Source organism: Gadus chalcogrammus, chromosome 11, assembly GCF_026213295.1.
Source record: "Gadus chalcogrammus isolate NIFS_2021 chromosome 11, NIFS_Gcha_1.0, whole genome shotgun sequence".
In the NCBI taxonomy this organism is placed as follows: domain Eukaryota; kingdom Metazoa; phylum Chordata; class Actinopteri; order Gadiformes; family Gadidae; genus Gadus; species Gadus chalcogrammus.
Genome location: NC_079422.1, coordinates 16265866 through 16285398, shown reverse-complemented (window position 1 = coordinate 16285398; position 19533 = coordinate 16265866). Strand labels below are relative to the sequence as shown.

Genomic DNA, 19533 nt, shown 5'->3' with positions numbered 1-19533 from the left:
ACGTTGTGACAGTCTTGGAGGGCTTTCCCTTCCTCACTCTCTGTGATAGAGATTTAAAGAAAAACAGAGACCAGCGTGCACACCAATAGGAATGCCGACACACACACAAACACAGACACACAAAATTCACACACACACACACACGCACAGATGTACCAGGCAAGGTGTAAGGATTGCAATGTGATGTGGGCTGGGAGAGAGGTCATGGCCTGTCTTAAGCATGAAGGTTCCTTCATCACAGAGCTTTATCTCTCTGTTTCTGGGTGTCTAAATGGAGGTCAGAGTCCACCAGGCCTCTGAAATGATGATGGAAAGCCCATTACATCAAGGTGTGTGTGTGAATGTGTGTGTGTGTGTGTGTGTGTGTGTGTGTGTGTGTGTGTGTACTATTCAGAAGGCGAGCGTATCTCCCCCTCGAGTAGTGGGGATCTTCAAACTTAAGTGTAAGGGAGTTTGCGGGACCTGTTTATTTGAAACAGGGTTCACATTTGGTCGGAAAAGAATAACATAAGACGTGGGAACCTTATTGGGCTAAACCACATCACGTGCCTACATGCAGCCTCAACAACAAATTAAGTATATAGGTTGACGTCATAGGCACATTAATTATCGCTATCAACCATAGTGGTCGAACACTAAGTACACTACAAACATTGGTATCTAAATAAATTCTGATTGGGTTTTACTGCTGCACGTCTTTCATCAAAGAAAACACTTGTTTATATAATTCGATTTATATAATTTAACAACTTTTTGGTATATGTTGGTTCGTTGTGATTTGTACATTACTGTGCATAAAAGCAACACTAATATAAGATCATTATTATACAGCATGGTGATAAAGTACATATCAGCATCCGTACCAATGGCTAAACTTCATCATCATCATCATCATCATCATCATCATCATCATCATCATCATTTGCAGTGCATTAGCAAGCAATGATTACATTTCTGTGATTGACTGGAAGTGCAATGTCAAGATTTTAACAAAACCCATCCAGAGGACATAAAGAATGTGTGCCTTCACCTGTTCTCTGCTAAAAAATGTATGAAATGAAAATGATCCTCAGTGTCTCTCTTTCTCTTCCATGACATCCAAGGCCACCTCATTTATCCTTTATGCCCGGTCCTTTATCCTTCATGTATCATTTATTCCATGAAACACGCTTCAGTAATGACTATGACACGATAAAGCCATAAATTATTCCAATCCTGAGCAACTTTGAGAGGGGACAACGCCCTTCAATCTCCGTCATTGCATAACCTCACCTCCTGAGAGTTTTATCAATTAGTGCCTTGACCTTTAAAGAAAAACCTTATCCTATGTAGACCGAAAACATTGACAAGCAAAAGAATATGATACGCAATGTACAGCAACTGTGCCATTCGGACTAACCAACGTGCACATCGAGACTGAATATTAGGAGCATTCCTGTTATCTACATCCTAGACAAAGGCTGGGCGGAGATTCTGTGTGTGTGTGTGTGTGTGTGTGTGTGTGTGTGTGTGTGTGTGTGTGTGTGTGTGTGTGTGTGTGTGTGTGTGTGTGTGTGTGTGTGTGTGTGTGTGTGTGTACAGTATATATATGCTAGCGTGTGCTGTATATTGCCTATGTACGTGTTACTGCATGTGTGTGTGTGTGTGCTTGTATGTCCTGAGCATTGCGTGTGTGTGTGTGTGTGTGTGTGTGTGTGTTACTGCATGCACGCGTGTGTTTGTGTTTATATATGGTTGCATGTGCTGTGTATTGTGTGTGTGTTTGTGTGTGTGTGTGTTACGACATGCGTGCGTGTGTGTGTGTGTGTGCAGGCTGTTTAGAATGCGCGGGGGGCAGCCTCCTGCTTTGAGGTGTCACAGCGTGTTACGGCCTCGCTGCCGGGCCTCTAACGCGAGGCGAGGCGGGGCTGATGGGAGCAGTGTGGTCCGCTGATGGGAGCACTGTGGTCCACTTATTGGAGGTGGCAGGGCCCTAAGCTCCTGATCAGGACTCATTAGGGCCCGGCCACCTCCAGACGCCCCCCCTCAGCCTGGGAGGGCGTCTGGAGGAGGGCATGGAACCTTCCATCCCTCCGTCCATCAATCCAGCAGAACTATCTTTCGATCACGATCACGGATCAATGCAGAACCTGTTTTGCCCAAAAGCGTGTCAGAGTCTCTCCTGTTGCATACATAGTCATACACACACACACACACACACACACACACACACACACACACACACACACACACACACACACACACACACACACACACACACACACACACACACACACACACACACACACACACACACACACACACACACACGTGATGCCCCATAACATTCACGACACAATCTTCTCTAACCCTAAAATGCCAAAAACGTCTCTGTATTTCAAAAATATCCATGCTGACTCTTTGACAAACGGATAAAGCCTTTCCTAATTTTACCCCTCACCCCCCTACTAAAGTTCCAACGATGCGTTGAGGAGCGGTGGCTTCACAGGGACAGCCGATGTCTGGGTGCTTCAAAGCGCACAGCTCCACCACAGAGATAAGAGATGACACGGGGGGCCACGTGACGCTGAGCGGCGGATAACTGGCTCCCCGTTTCACGTCCCCCACCGTGACGATCAAGCGATCATTTACTTAGCCAAATGGAGCCAGTGTGTCTAATTGTTGATTTCATTCTGTGGACCCTGGATGGTCATAATGTTTGCCCTTCGCTTTGACAGGCTTTTAAACACTGGACGCGATGCGAGCGAGTGGGCGGACGGGATGCTGCTACCCGCAGATACACACTCCACTGCTCTCCGTCTCTCTCTTTGGCTCTCTGTCCTCCACTGCTCTCTCTCTGCTCCATCTCTCTCGCTCTCCGTTTCTATATGTCTCCATCTATATTCTGAATCAACTTCTCCATGTCTCTCTCTCTCCCTCTCTGTGCTCCACTGCTCCATCTATTTCTCCATCGCTCTCTTTCTCTCTGTCCTCCACTGCATATCTCTCTCCCTCTCTCTCCCCCCCCCCCCCCTGTGCTCCATCTCTCTCCCTGTTTCTATACGTCTGTGTATTCCACTTCTCCAACTCTCTCTCTCTCTCTCTCTCTCTCTCTCTCTTTCTACTCCACTGCTCCGTCTCTCTCTCTATGCCTCTCACTTCCTCTGTGGCTCTCTCTCCATATCGCTCTTATAATAAATACCCTCACATACTCTGCATCCGTCGACACATTTCTGCCTGGCTCAATTTGAAGTGTGACGTTTGTTTTTCTTTCATCGGCTTTATGTGTGAGTGTGGTGATGAGGGGGGGTTAAGGGTAGTATGAGTGCACCGGAATGAGTGTACGTGTGTTTTAATATTGTGTGCGTGCACTGTGGTCTACCGTCCTGCAGACCGGAGAAGACAAGAGGAAGTCCGCACACGGTGGCGTTTTATTTTGTTGTAAGCACGGCTCTCTGCGATGGGTGGCGCAGCGGAACGCGTCGAGCCTCCAGTCAGCTGTTTTAATGCTGATGATGATGCAATTAAAAAAGGAAAATGGACTTGGGCTTGCATTACCATGAGAACACCGGCCGATCCCCCGGGCTACGGCACTGCAGATTACAGTCAATATATATAGCAAGCAACCCGAGTCAGTATGCGGGTTTAGCATCCTACATCTACGCATCCGGGACGGACTATATGTGATCTATTTTAGGCTTTGATTCTCGTAGTTTGTGTTGTGTGTGTGTGTGTGTGTGTGTGTGTGTTTGTTCGTGTGGGTGAGGTTTGTGTTCTTTTTATCCTACTCGGGGGGGCCCACTTTCCCTGCCGCCTTCAGGCTTCAGCTCAGCGTTGTTGATCAGTCTGCAAGTGACGGGTATTAGCGTGGCTATTGTGACAGACTGTCACGGGTCTGACACAATAACAGGAGTAGCCGTGTAAAAATAGCCGGCAAACGAAAGCAAACAGGGGCCTTAATGAGCGGAGTCCCTGGAGGTGCCCGACGCACGGCTCTCCCCGGAGACGTCTCGTCTGGGGCCGGGGGGGGGAGGAGAAAAACGTGCCCATCAAAGGGGAGCGCGCAGCTGGGGACGCGTCGAGTGCGAAGGGGGGGGGGGGGGGCCCGCGTGATCGCCCCGGTGTGGGCAGGCAAAGCGGCGCATCTGTAACCTTCTGGACGCCGGCCCCTCCTGCTACGTTTCCAAGCTGCACCCTCTCTCCGCCTAAACACCTCCATCACAGGCTCGATGATACCCCCCCTCCGACGCTAACCTCAGCCCTTGCTTCCACGCACACACACACATCTTTAAATGAACGAAGCGCGGTTCTGTGTTTACCCATACAATATACAGATTCAAAATAATACTTTGCCTGCCTTACTGAGTAACGTTACAGTTGCGGTTCACAGCTCCCGCTGGGACTTAACATGCTTTGTGCAATACACCTGAGGGACCACAAGGTGTCTCTTTGCCTCTACGCTAGAGCTCTGTCTGTCTCTCCCTGAAACAAGCGATGACAAGTCAAGCCTTGCTTTCATCTGACGGCTGGCTGGGAGAAAAATAAAGGAAAAGAAAAAGAGAGAGAGAGGGCCTGGAAGGGAGCTTGGCCGGGGATGTGAAGTGCAGAAAGGACAGGGGAACGTAGGGGTGGGCCAGGATGGTAGCAGGGCGTGAGACACTCCTTTGAGGGGCACGCCACGGGCAGAGGTTCTCCTCGCTGCCGACACACAGCGTGACACGATGGTTTGTTCCACTGAGGGTTTACGAATATGTGATTGGGGTTCAGTTAAGCTATAAAGGGATTTGTCTGTCTGTCTATGCTATCTGTGAGGAAAGATCCAAGGCACACGTCTGGGTGTGTGAAGAAACCCTTGCAAAAATTTACCGTCAAAACTATGACAAATAACAACAATTTCCATATTTCCTGAAGGGTTTGGAGGCCACTGTAGCAGACAGGCAGTCGTTGCTTTGTCTTTCTTGCATATTGCATCTTTCTTGACTGTCTGTCTGTTTACACATCGTTTTTCTGAACATAAAATAGACTTAATTGTAGCACACCACTACAATTAAATGCATCTAATCCAACAGATACATACAAACCCATAACTGAAGATTACCGAGATACATTTGAGAAGCTTCTGCCATTTTTCTATCTGAAGGAGAAGATCGAGTACTCCATGTGAATATTAACACGATGCACCCTCTTATTAAAGAGGGCGCCTTACGATATCTCAGCGTGATCGACAGCCTAAAGTATACATAAAGCCTAAAGTAATGAACATTAGCATAGAAAATACAGCAGAATCACTTCTGACTTTTGACACAGGATAAAGAAATGTTAAATTATAGGAGTGACCCAGAGGTGCTTCATTTAACGGCATATGCATATCTGAGATAAAAAACAAAAAAAACACCTTTAAATATTAATGTAGGGGCAATTTCCAGTGCACAAATAAGCCGTGCATTATCTGTGTGGGCATAGAGTGGGATCCGACCGGTGCAACCGCCCCCCCAATTCCCCCCCCTCCAATCAGTAGTGGCAGGTTGGACTCTCAGGAATTAATGGAAGCTACCACTACTTTGGGACACCACTTAATGTTATTATTTGGTTGCACGGCTAAGTGCCGATACAGCAATCACAAATCAATCAGCAAACATCCGCCCTCCCACACATCTACACACGCGCGCGTGTTTGAAAAGTGTGGCAACATACACAATCCCCGCTTTCAGTGTAAGAAAAAATAGGCTGCGATGAAATGAAATCCTGTTTCAAAGACTAACCAGGCAACAACGAACCATTTTTAGTGCCACCCCCCCCCCCCCCCCCCCCCCCCCACATCCCTCCTCCCTCCCTCCCTCCCTCCCTCCCCGACACCCCCATAATCTCTCTAGGCTCTATTTCCAGTTTTAGAAGGCATGAAAAGTGATCTGATTTGTATACATATCCCATTTAAATAGAGAAGAGATTAGAGACACATCAATCTTGGCTCAGGCCCCGGGGAGCCGAGGGAAAAGGTTACTAAATTTATCACCGCGCCTCACGTCGGAGGAGGGGATTTAAATAGGGGAGTTGAAGCCTTGACTGGGCCCCACTTTCCACCTCTGTGTACTCACGCGGCGCGGAGACCATTAATTACACACGTGCACGCCGGAGCGCACGTCGGGTCGAGGCTGCCGCTGCGTGTGGGGGCGCGTTGGCACTAGGGCGCCCAGATGCGCAGGCGCCACACCCGGGCAGCCGGAATAAACACGTTTTTCCCCCCACTCTCTCTGATTGTGTCTTGCACGTTCGCTCCGTAGGTGTCTTGGTGTCAGCCGTCGAGCCGTGCATGGAGCCGAGGAAAATAAAGAAAAAGCACCCTTCACTTTGCATGAACCTCCATTGGCCTAAGTGTTGTGAAAAGGGTCTTAGTAGTCATCTGTCGCGCTCTGACGGCCGGCTCCAGATCCGGTGTTGAGGTGTGCGTGCCGGCCATTTGTGCTCGAGACACCTGAGAGACGCGTGGGGGTCGGGGGTTGTGGCAGGGTGTGAATGAATGTGAAGCGGGCTTCCGATGCAGAACACGGATGCGCCGTAATGTGCTAATTAACCGCCCTGGCAGGGGTCAAGGAGGCTCCACCGGCTGGCGGTAAGGTTAATTTCCACAGAGATGGACCCATCTCTTGAGTCTTGCATGTCTGCTTTTTTTTCTACTTTTGTTTACGGCTCCCGGTGGCTCGGACCAACTCTGAAGAGGTTCCTGACCTCAATTTCACTTAGCTTTTACCTTCGGTTCAATTTTCCTCGGTTTTTGAATATCATAAATAAAGGCCCAGAAACAACAGAAATTGGGCTGGGTACAAAAGGAGCATTTCAAAGTTAAATTGAGCAGAGAGGGGGAGGGCAGTGAGAGAGTGAGAGAGAGAGAGAGAGAGAGAGAGAGAGAGAGAGAGAGAGAGAGAGAGAGAGAGAGAGAGAGAGAGAGAGAGAGATACTGCATGAGATGTACAGGAAATCACAAGCAAGCCTCATGTTTGAGGCCAAATTATCCACAGGCCTAGTTATTTTCTCTGTTCTTTCTCTAGCGATGAGTAATTTTAGATGTGTACACAATGCTGTCTGATGTGAAAACAAGTCTTATACTGACATATAGCACAATGTTCTGGGCTGGTCTTTGTTGCAGACTAGCGCTTGGTTTGGCATCAATAGCGGCATCACAGACCCTGCTTAAAAAATCTAAGTAAGGCGATGCGGAAATGTAAAAGCATCGTTCAAACATGTCACATGATGTAGATTTGTACAGTGGTGATGTTTTGCGAGTGTATGTGCGTGCGTGCGTGCGCCTACCTGTTTGTCACACTGGCCATAGTCGGCGCCGTGGTCCGGCTGGAAGAAGGAGGCCTCCCCGCGGTTCTTGGCCATCTCGATCAGCGCCATGCCCGTCCTCACCGTGGCGTTACGGGCGTGGACAAACACCATCACCTGAGACACACGGCGCAGCAGCACATCACCTGTTAACTGAGCCTCGGGAAGAGCTTAGGGAAAGAGAAACAGGAACAGGGTCTTGGGTTGATGACCGTGTAAACCAAAAAATGGAAAAAGGAATCGAGGAGAGACAATACTGGAATATCCTTTCCAGGGAAATTAAAGTTTTGGACTGTGTGAACCTTCCGCGGGGACGCGTGATGTCAGGCTTGAGCCTCTGTGCGGGAAGATGCGGAAGAAAGTAAGCCATGTATATTTTTGTTCCCGCTGTGGCGCGCCTCAGAGGTATAGCAATTTATATTACCTTGAAGTTGGCATGCAGCTATAGTAGGAAGGGAGCTTTAGGAGAAGCAGGACAGGACTTTCCCTTTTAGTTAGCTTTAAGCTGCAGGCACGCTGTGCACGGCAGCTTCAATAGATAATATAGAAGAATGGAATTGTATCCTGACCACATATTTGTGGAAGACTATTCGCACATATTTTACTGGCATCCATAAATATATCCTTATTCCAAAATATGTACCTTACATTTGTACAAATCATGAAATGGACACCACCTTGTGAAAAGGACGATGGAGGAACTGATGTAATCAGAGAATTATGATCTTTAGCTGCCAGGGGCTCATAAAATACACCAACCTTTTGTCCTTCTAGTTGCATTTTCTCTGCAAAATGTCCAATTTTTTCCCTGGAAGATTATTACACTCATCCATAATGGTGTCAATTTAGTTACATCAACCACATGGATTTCTAGTTTGTAGGGAAACCTTCTTCATCCTCATACTCGTAGATGATGTAAATGATCATCCGTGCCAGCAATGAAAGCAGCACATATATTAGCCACACCCCTATGCAAATCAGACGTTTTACAATCTGGATCGTGGTTCAGAACAGGGGCGCTGGCACTGGTTTTGATGACATTTTAGTGGTTCACCTGAGGTCCAAAGGGTAGGGACAACTGTCTCAGATAGACCATGGCTCGGAATGGTATCCTTTCAATGACAGCGATGAAGAGAATGAATGACATTTACATAAATTACCCATCTGCCCTCGCCTGCACTAATCCTAATCCTGTTAAACACCCACATCCAGTAAAGATTCCACCATGGCTTAAGCCAAGGTATTCCACCGTTGTCATCATACCTACACCATGTCACAGCTTGACGATTATGAAACTAAAGGGTTGCCTGCCAGGCTTAGTAAATGACCATCCGTTTGCATAAATACCGTGGCCTTTTCAAGACTGGATGGATTGACAAAAGGCCACCGGATCTTACTGCTTTTGCATGCTAAGAAGAAATTAAAGAAATAGCAGAAGTCTGTCCTGCTCCGGCTGGCTATGACCGAATACCGCTGTGGTTCATTTTTCAGCCTTGTTCACACGCGATTAGGCATGCTATGCCAAACCAGGGGGTGGCTGTGAGCCCGAAGCCAGGCCTCGCACGTATGGCACCTGGAGAGAGACCGCCGCGGAAAATGTTATTTACTGAAGGTGTTTTATCAGCATCGCTGCGCTGTGTGAAAGTAGCATCGCTGGTTACCTGCGGGCTTCTCAGCTTATTAAAGTTCTGTCTGCCGGTCTGCTTCCCCAGCAGGGGGGACAAAGGGGAGGGGGGGGGGGGGGGGGGGGCAAAGGATGGGGGTGGCGGGGGGAATACGGAGGTAGTGGAAAAAAAAATGTAATAAAGAAAATTGTATCCATCACCTCTTCCTAGATGAAATTCATATATGTCACATCTACTGTTGACAATTTAATATCAAGTCAGAGAAGATACTTCCCAGATGGGTTTTCAGGCCCTAACAACCAAACAACCATGAATCCAGAATAGATCCACGTTTAGTTTACAACAGACCGATGGTGGTGGAGGATTCGCTGGCACGGGAGTAGACTCGGGATGACACATGGCCACAGACAGCTCTCGCCAGCCAGAGAAAGGCCTGTGTTTCCAGTTAACGTATAGGAATTTGTGAGGAAAGTGGAAAGATAGCATGTCTACAATGCTATTTATGTGTGTGTGTGAATGTGTGTGAGTGTGTGTGTGTGTGTGTGCGCGTGTGTGTGAGAGTGTGTCAACATCCTTGCAGCAAAATGGTGCAGACGAGATAAGCATGCTCAGTGGGGAGCTGGAACACATTGAGCAGATGGGAGCTAAATGGGAACGGGCTGAATCCACAGCTCTGATGTCTCCCATAGGTACCTGGGAGCCGCTGGAGTGGATGCAGGAAGTGGAGGGGAGGAACGATAGAAGAGGGGAGAGGAAGAGGAGGAGGAGATGTGTTGGACGTGATAAGGCGTTGGATTCAGGAGTTTAGGAAGCAGGTGTTCCAACCCCAAAGGGGTTGGCAAGAATGTTTTTCCAAGATAGTGTAGAAGGTAGTAGTCATGCAAAAAGAATAAATATAAAGTTGACTAAAGTATCTTAAAGGTATGAAAACGCCTCTTCATAGAACGGTTTTGTTCTGTACTGTTACAGCTTTAAAAAACACTAAAATACGTTTTTTTGCCAATTCTACGTGGCATGAAGAAGATGAAGTGAATAAGGGGTAAACAGTGTGGCGCTGGGAGGATCCTCAGTGTCGGTGTTGGAGTCTGTGTAGTAGATGCCATGTCCACTAATTATATACATGATGTATGTCAGTGTGCAGGCACGTGTTGGCAGGGAAGTGTTGTGGGGTTGGCTGAATAAACTCAGAGCTCAGAATGATGCTTAGAGTAGTGGGGGAATTTAATAATTTTTTTCGATGCAAGGGATTATGGTTATTATTAGTGGCCAAGTTGCACTACGGTTTTTTATCACACTATGAATATATGATTCTCTTGCGTGGAATGAAAATAATATTTTTCACATTTATAGACAGACATACAAGAGGACACGTTCAAAAGACAGCTAAATTACACAAAAAGGAAGAAAGGTGTGGTGTGCAAACATGAGTTAAAATCACATGTTATATTGCATGTTAAATCTGATGATCATGTGATTTGAACACTGGGGATCGAATCAGGGACCCGCCCACTACACCATCCACTGATGATGTCTTGCAAGCAATGCTTACCTGATGGCCTCCTCTCATTTGCTCCAAGACCTTGTCGTAACACACTTCCTCCATGTCATGGAGCTGTTGAATCTAGAAAAAGACGAAACACTCACCCACGTCAAACACCATTGTAAATAACATCTCCATGCTTCCGGCTACTACACATCAGCCGATTGGCCTGCGATACGTGATCGGCGTGACTTGACAATCATATGGTACTAGTGAGTCACGGCGGCCTCACCTTGTTGGTAGACTTGACGCCAATGAAGGATTGGGCGAGGGGCACCGGTCTGAAGCGGCCGTCGAAGAAGAAGAGGCCGATGAAGGGGTTGACGTGGAGGAAGGAGGCCACATCCAGGTAGTTGGGCAGTGTAGCGGAGAGCCCCAGGATCCTGATCATGCTCTGGGTGGACTCCACCTGCCGACACACACACACACACACACACACACACACACACACACACAGACAGTTTCAGACCTCCAGTCACATGTGAGTGGCCAGAGCCACTCAAACCGGGGATGGGGATCAGCAGTGGCCGTGCAGCACTCGTGCTTTTCAAACAATAGCTAATGTATATTATAAAATACCTAAAGAAAACCCTCGCTTCGCATTTGTTCATATGAGCGCCAAAGCAACCCATCAGACCAGGAAATTCACATTCAACAAAATCACATGTCACTATCATTCACTAGCACCATCAGACTCCTCACTTTGACGTTAATGTTCGTTTGGCAAACAAGTATATATCCCGGCTTATTTAAGTCCAAGTTGGTCCCAGAAACTTCTGGGCCAAGTTTTAAAACAGATTGAGAAAGAATAAAGATGACTTTAGAGATGAAGGAATGTGCTGCTGTAAATAGAAGCATGTGCACTGTTCATATAAATGCTTGTACATGTGCATTTCATAAAACATACGGGATTGAAGGCAACCGTGTCTTCATGTGTCTGCAAAACCTAAAAGAAAGTGCATCCAATGACAACTGGAAAGCCAAAAAAAGCAAAAGGGACCGAAAATAAATAAAAAGGTGTTTATGTGTGTGAGCGCGAAAGAGAGAGTTTGTGTGTGAGCTCTATCTGTGTGGCGCCTGCTGTTCATGTGACAGAGAAGATTGGTAAGGCCTTTAATGTGATGCAGTACCTGTCAACCCCTCCTATCAAGATAAGGCCCCTAGTCCTCCCTGCAGGCGGGGCCAAAGATTCACTTAGCGCCGCCCACCCTCTGCTACACTGTGCACTGCGGAGGAACATGACCGCCACTGAAAACCGGCAGTACACATTTCACACTATCCATACGCTTGAATTGACCTCGAAAGGGAAATAATATTAGCGAATAAAACACAACCACATGCAGTTGCTACATAGCTCACCTTAGTCCAAAAAAAGCAGTATTTATTACCAGAGAAAGCCCTTCCAGGAGAAACATTTTACCGTCTAACTGGTTCAATTCAGTAACATTTGCGTCAAGAGCGGGGATAAATCGAATTGAACAGGGATTTCCATATTCATGTGTCCAAAAGATGTGAAGGGCCTTGGCGCGTCTTGAGCACCGAATACATTTCTTTCGGCACAATCAATTACCGCAGTCTGTCAGGTGAGCCAGTAATTGGATTGAGGTGCAATTGAGGGAGCATCAGAGCACAGAACCTCAGGTTGGGTGAATGAGGAGGGACTTGAAGGTAATGATCGCCGTCGTACCTCATGTCTAAAAGTGAACAAAACGTTTTGAATGCGTTTGAATATGCCGGTATATTTCGTAGTTCTCGCTCTCTCTATTGTCCACTCTCCTATTGCCGTCCGTCATGGAAACAGCACCGCAGGGAGGGGGGCGAAGCGGTGTCCATCTCAGACAATGGGGAAGACATACTGAGATGAATGAACGGCTGAATGTGCTCTGCCATGAAGGACACTGCTGAGCGCACACGAGACGGAGTGGTGATGATCTAGGCGGGGGACCCCATCTGTGACACAAAATGGTCTTTAAGGGACTCTTAACCCCACCACAGAGGAGTTATTTTAAAAAAGGAGTGAGCTCTTTGGATACCGCATCTGGCTAATCACTATTTGGCTAAAACAAACCTTCCACAGTACACACTTCCTCAGTCCCCTTTGTTGTCATCAGTCATCGGTGGCAAGGACCATGCCCTCGGTGAATGAAAGAGCAGGAAATAGATAGAAGGTATGCAGAGAAGAAATACCTGCGATTCGTTCCGACCCCACAAAAAGTGATTGCTTACTCTATCTTTCTGGAGCCCAAGGATAACAGTTTAGATGAACTAGCGGTAAAGGAGAGGAAATGTATTAGACTAAACTGTCGGCCAGCCAGGGTGACGGGCGGAATACTGAGCTACCAACAGCCACCTACCTGGTCCTCGCTCTTCATCCTTGATCGAAATCTCACACCTGCTGGCTTTGGACTCGTGTTTGTTTTTCTTTTCTGCAGCTTACGGTTGAGAGAAGTGTGTGTGTGTGTGTGTGTGTTTGTGTGTGTGTGGAAGTGCTTGTGCTCCTGTTTTACCCTTTCTGCCACGATATTTTATTGATAAGACAGCTCATATTTTATATTTCCGGAGGCAACAATCTTGCTCAAGGCGAGCCTGTCAATAATTCAAAACTTCTAAAAGATTTCCTTTCAAATGTATTGGTTTTGCACCAAACTGTCCCTCCTGTCCTGCATGCTCAGCCTTACACAGGAGACACCTCCAAACAGTGGGGAATATGGAGACATCGTGGCCCAAAACGCAGCAAGACCGCTGAAGTGTTTTGTAGGTCCAGAACATTAATTAATCACGAAACCTCATCAATCACTGGCTCAGTGGTTCATATTAAATAGTCTGGCAATGTAGAACACTTTTTCTTTTTTAATTAAGGCAGAACATGGATACACACATCTAGAGTAAAACCAGGAGACAGAACAAAGTGCACTAGAGATGCTCAAAAATGAAAATACATACTCACAAGAAGCTTTGGTTTTTCTCATATCCCCAACCATCTTCTAAATATTTCTGTAGATATATATTTCTGTTTCTGTAGACTCCTCATACATCTTCTTTTGTTTCATTCTATACTGTCTGAATAGTACTGGGTGACTGACTGGGTGAATAGTAGTTGTGGATGCTGCCATCCAGACAGTGCTTATTCATTAATGTTGTTGACATTAGAGAAGGAGACATCTTCGCAAAAACACGCTTTGTAACCAGGTCTCCGAGAGCAGCTTGGAGAGGAGGATATAGTGTTGATTTGTGAATGCTGTTACTCTCAGATTCTTCAGGATAAATCTCTGATACTTGTACTTAAAGATTCTATTGCAGCGGATTTCAGAGTTATCAACTTTTCATGGGTTTCTCTCATAGCACACGTTGGACACTTCCAGGAATCCATCAACATTATGGGATATAGGCTCTTTGTCTGGGTTCCCATATCCAAAGGTGTACATTGAGACCAGGCAGACTCTTGTACCGTGAATCCTGAGAATCGAAGGCTCTGTTCTTGAGCCCCACTGGCCGCATACATGGAAGTAAGGGGGAAGCAGGCGAACTGTAGCTTCTGTGAATCCGACGATTATAAAACATTAGAGCAATTCAGATAACGTTTAAGCAAGCAACTTATCGTTCATAACTGGTGAAAACCAGAGGCGTTTTTTGCTTGGCTGCATTGAGAAACATTATCTAAGCCGGGGCGGAAGTGTACTTTTGCATCTGTACAGCGTGTGGTGGACACAATGCAGTTGGCTAAAATGCAGAGTATGAACTCCACGGGAGCATAGTGCTGGTCAAGAACGAGCACAGATAGATTGGGTGGGTGGGATGGATGGGGGGGGACGGGCCATTGGAACAATGGCTTCTTCGGAACCGGTGTTTCTGCAGCGGAGCACTTCAGAGTTGAAGCACTTCTGGGAGAGAAGGCAGACAAAATGCCCGGTCAGCCCTTCTTGAGTTAGAGCAGTTAAAGCTGCAGATAAATAGGCTGTGAACCGAGTAAACAGAGGTCACATGTAGAGGCTGCTTTTCAATTACCTTGCGGTTAACCTCAGAGGAGAGTTCCCCATCACACAAAAAACATAAAAAAGAAAAGTCCAACAGTCGCTTCGACTTGCATCCACAGTGGCCATCTTTATCTACTCTATCAGCACCCCTTCCTGTCCCCCTCTGGAATTGGACAGTTTTTCTTCATAATAGTTGATTTGATTTACGTTTTTTTTACTCTCACATGGTCTGCCCTTATCTTGTTGTATTTTCTCATCCCTCTCTTAGCGTTGGAAATGTTCTCCTCATGTCCTGTAAAAGCTTGGGGTCCAAATGTAATTTGCACCTTGTCGTACTGCTTTGACTCAGCCACCATGTTTTCTTTCACAGGGAGAATCTTTTCTTTTCTTTTTTTAAAGTAAACTCCCCCAAATACCCGTCTTCCTCTCCCGGGCACCGGCGGGTTTGGTTTTTCCTCTCACCGCCCGCGCCTCTGTCCTCACCCGTTTATCAATTTCCTCTGTGGGATTGACACCTGACAGAGGCTCGTCAGGACCGAACAGGACGCACGGAACACTCCGGAGCCGCGTCTCCCCTCGTCTCTCTTTGCCTGTTTGAATTTGCATAATCAGTCTTAATATCCCAAATGTCCGGGCGGAATCCTGCGCCGGGGCCTGTCACTCATCATCAGGAGAAATCAGCCTTGCAGACGGCAGGGGAGACACTGCACTAACCAGGAGTCTATCTCTCTCTCTCTCTCTCTCTCTCTCTCTCAGCTCTCTCTGCCTCTCTGTCTCTCTCTCTCGCAGTCTATCTCTCTCTCTCCCCCCGCCCCCTGCCAACACAATATAGTGGAGATGGGCAAACTGCAGACTGCAAGAATACACACACTGAGAAGAGTTAAGTGGTCATAAATTGTGAGATAATAGGGCGACTGTAAAGGTTTATCAGTGCTGGGGTTTGCACAATAGATGAGATTGATATTGACCATAATGATAATATGGCCACAATATATCTGAAAAAAAGAATTGTTATAATAACAGCAGAAATATATTACAAATAATACTGTGGTTATAATATACAACACATCATCCATTTCATTATGAATGTTGTTGTTCAATCAATGCAGTTGTAGTTTATATTCTAGCAAATTGCTACTATGAAAACGTGGTGGGATTATGTGTTTAAGTCTACACTTCTAAGTGTAGATTAAAGAGTCCTGTTTTTTTCACAGTTTGTGGACTGAGCAAATGGAGGTTTCTCTTGAGGGCGATATGATTCATTGTTCAGACCTTTTTTCTGGTGTTTTCTTACTGACGGATCCCGGTTATTGATTCAGTTGGAATTACTTTTGAGGCGAATACAGTTTAGTGAAATAAATAAGAAACAGAAGAAAGAAAAAGTAACAGGAAAAAATAAAGCACACACATTATTGTGTGAGCAGCGGAGGAATCATCTGTATCAGACATCAAACCGCTGATTCAGATACACACACTGGCATTTTTGTGCACTTGCTAATCAGGGGGAGAGAGCGAGAGCGAGAGACAGACAGACAGACAGACAGACAGACAGACAGACAGACAGACAGACAGACAGACAGACAGACAGACAGACAGACAGACAGACAGACAGACAGACAGACAGACAGACAGACAGACAGACAGACAGACAGACAGACAGACAGACAGACAGAGACAGACAGACAGACAGACACAGACAGACGGACAGACAGACAGACTGAGCGAGAGACAGATGGAGACAGACAGAGACAGAGACAGAGACAGAGACAGAGAGAGCGAGAGCGAGATGCGTTCATGGCAGACGCTACGGAGGAGCCTCACCTGTCTGATGGTCCTGGCTACCAGGCTCTCCAGGACTGGACCTCTGTCCTCGTGGAGCAGGTGCACCTCGTCCAGGATCAGCAGTTTGACTATCTGGGACAGGGCCACGTCCCCCACGGACTTCCTGGTCACCACGTCCCACTTCTCCGGGGTGGTAACCAACATCTGCCACACATCACCAACACAGGGTTTTGAGACCAGAGCGAATGGGGCAGAAATCCACACATTTGTTTGCAAAACACATTGACCAGCAAGCGTTTCTATTGGACTGCATCGATAATGTGGTCACAGCTTGTTACAGTTCAGCATCATTATGACCACCATTCCCAGCCTTTGCTGCCATGTTAGAGTGTGCAAGACCTGACCAGTAGATCACTACAGTAACTTTAAGTTGTTTTCTATAATAAAGATCATGAAAAATACACAGCGGATAAACCTTCTAAACCGAATATAAATTATGTATACATGCCGTAGAGCAGGGGTGCCCAACCTTTTTTGACCCAAGATCTACTTTTCAAGTAGCCAACCTCCCGAGATCTACCAGCAAACCTACCTTCAAGCCGGGGGGGGGGGGGGGGGGTACAGAACAATTGTTGACGGGGGGGGGGGGGGGGGGGGGGGGGGGGGTTGTATCGTGAACCTACGGACTTCAGTGGGGGTTTCATTCCGTCTGCGCACGGCACCTTCTCAACGATAATCAATAATCTTCCTCCCACTCAGGGTGAAAATGGTAGGTCTTAGCTTGTTTCCCCTCAGCCATGCCAACGTTTAGGAGTGTGTAACTACTGTTGACGGCTTTCAACTGCTGTTAACAGCACATGCGCTACCGCGCGTATATGTCCCGCGCAAATTTAATTTCATTAAAAAAAAAAAAAAAAAAAACTTTTTTTTTTTTTTTTCTTCACCCCTCGCGATCGACTTGGGATCTGTCGGCGATCTACTGGTAGACCGCGATCGACTGGTTGGGCACCCCTGCCGTAGAGTCAACAACATTTGAGCTTTAATTATGAGACTTTTGTTGCACTTGACTCGATAAAAAAAACGAACTAGCTCCGGATATCATGATTCTCAAGATCAGATTTCATTCAATAAGATTGCTCTTTCTTAACTCCCACTGGGAAATTGCATTATTACCAAAGCAGAGGTAAAAGCTGATTTATAATACAGGGTAAGGGATTTACAAACTGCATTCCACGGCTACCTAACTATCAATGAGAAAGCGCTGCTTTAGAGTACAAAAGACGAAAAAGCATAAGCCAACCAAAAAAAAGTTAATATTTTTTTTCGTAAATAAATGACAAATAAAACGCTGCAAAGCTTCCTCTGTTGCAGAGTTTTTGCGAATCAGAGTGTTTTGGAGGGTATTTAGGGTTGCTTTGCTGACTCGAATATTTGAGCACAGTAATGTCACATTGGTGAGGTGGATACGCAAGCTGCGGCACTCTATTATTGAACATACTTCACGAGAAAGTATAAACACATAACATAATGATCCCAAATCTGAAGAACTGTTACACAAACAAGGTCAAGTGGAATAAAGCCTTTTACCAGACTGCGTGCTATTATGCATGTGCTCAGGGCTTTGATCGCCCTTGCACTCAACGGGAGTCCCTTGAATGATACCGGAGCAGTAATGGAGGGCTAGAAGGGACCGAGCTAGAACCCAAACACTCATTTCTCTGATGCATGATCTCATGCAGGGCCGGACCCAAACACTCATCCCTCGGATTCATGGTCTCACGCAGGGCCGGACCCAAACAATCATCCCTCGGATTCATTGTCTCTGTTTCATAGTATCAAGCAGGGCCAGACTGCTGCCTAAGGCCTCATCTCCATACATATGCTAGCCAGTGAATCACAGTACCGGGGGCCAGGTTCATGGCAGACTACATGGCCACACGCCAGGCTAACATTAGCCCCTTTAGTCCTACGTTCAACTGTTTGTTTTCAGTACCGGTAATTAATACACCCATTCTTGGTAGGTCATCTAAAGTGTCTAATGCTGCCACACAATTACAATCTGCTTTTCTTTCTTTCTTTTTTTTACCGCATAGAAAAACACAACAATGCATAATTAATGGTGTGCTAGCTGTTTGGCAACCTGTCTGTGAGTGTGAAAATTCCTATTAACCACTTCGTGTAAAAGCAGTTCATTAAATCCTCCCTAGTTTGCATTTATAATCAATCTATCCAGCCATTGGAGACTAGCAGGAAAAGGAGGCGTCTGCTCCTAATTGGAGCTGCTGGTTAATCTAAATGGAAACCCTGGCAAACAGTGCGCCGGCCAAAGTGCTTTCTTAATTACTGCACAAACACACACACACAAGGTGGCGCGCGGAAACAGCCCAGTTGTTCGACTCAACCGTGGAATCAAAATTCATGTGTATTTCTTCTATTTCTGTTAATTGCAGGATTGTGATTTTTTGGGTATCTGGGTACCTCAGATATATCTCTGGTTGCTTTCGTTTTGCGGATGACATTTTCAACCAGACTACGCTAGACGTGGTATTAGACGGCAACATACGACAACAATGTAGGAAAAGAAACAAAAACTAATTTCAACAGTGCATTCCCTCGAGTCGTAAAATGGGTTGCACTTTACATTTGAACACACGGTTACCTGAAATGGTGCCGATGAGTTGGCGACCCTCCCACTTGTGTGTGTGTGTGTGTGGCGTGGGAGGTTGCGGGCTGGCAGTGATGTGTGCAGCCGTGCAGAACGCCGACCCTGACAGGTCTCCCCAACTAGAAGCACTTAACTCCTAATTACTCATGCTGCCGCCTGTGCGTCTGTCTCGCTGAGGTTCCGTTATAGCAGCACGACTTACTCTCTCTCTCTCTCTCGCCCTCTCCATCTCCCTGTCCCGTCTTCCGGCATGTCGTGCCGACGGTACGCTTCACTATCAGTGTGTCGGGCTAGCACGTCAGGCTGTCCCCGCCACGACTTCTAGCATTCCTTCAACCTCTCCACCTCCCCCCCTGCTCCTCCCTCTTTCGTGTCCAAAAAAGAAGGTAGAAGTTGGAAAGTGGAGATTTGGAAAGTGCCAGACTGCCACCCGCCTGAACACTGCACTGCAATGCACGCGCCCGAAGCTTCCGGAACCCCCTTTACTGTTTCCATGGTAACTATCGCAGCCATGAAGAGGGTGTGGGTGGGCGGAAGAGGCTGGTAGAGGAGGGTGGAGGGGTGGTGGTGGCTACACGGGGGGGTCAGTATAAATGGTGGGAGGGGGGCCCAAGCTGGAGAGACTTGTTCACTCTTCCGATC

General features: G+C 46.8%; 1 protein-coding gene across 1 annotated transcript in view; it reads right to left on the bottom strand.

Annotated features, from left to right (window-relative positions):
- ascc3 (activating signal cointegrator 1 complex subunit 3) overlaps window positions 1-19533 on the bottom strand; it is a 98827-nt gene that overhangs the window by 36788 nt on the left and 42506 nt on the right. Inside the window, exons 11-14 of the mRNA XM_056601394.1 lie at window positions 16266-16430; window positions 10703-10879; window positions 10480-10551; window positions 7288-7422 (exon numbers count right to left, since the gene is read on the bottom strand). Coding sequence (XP_056457369.1) covers window positions 7288-7422; window positions 10480-10551; window positions 10703-10879; window positions 16266-16430 — 549 coding nt within the window. The remainder of the gene's footprint in view (window positions 1-7287; window positions 7423-10479; window positions 10552-10702; window positions 10880-16265; window positions 16431-19533) is intronic.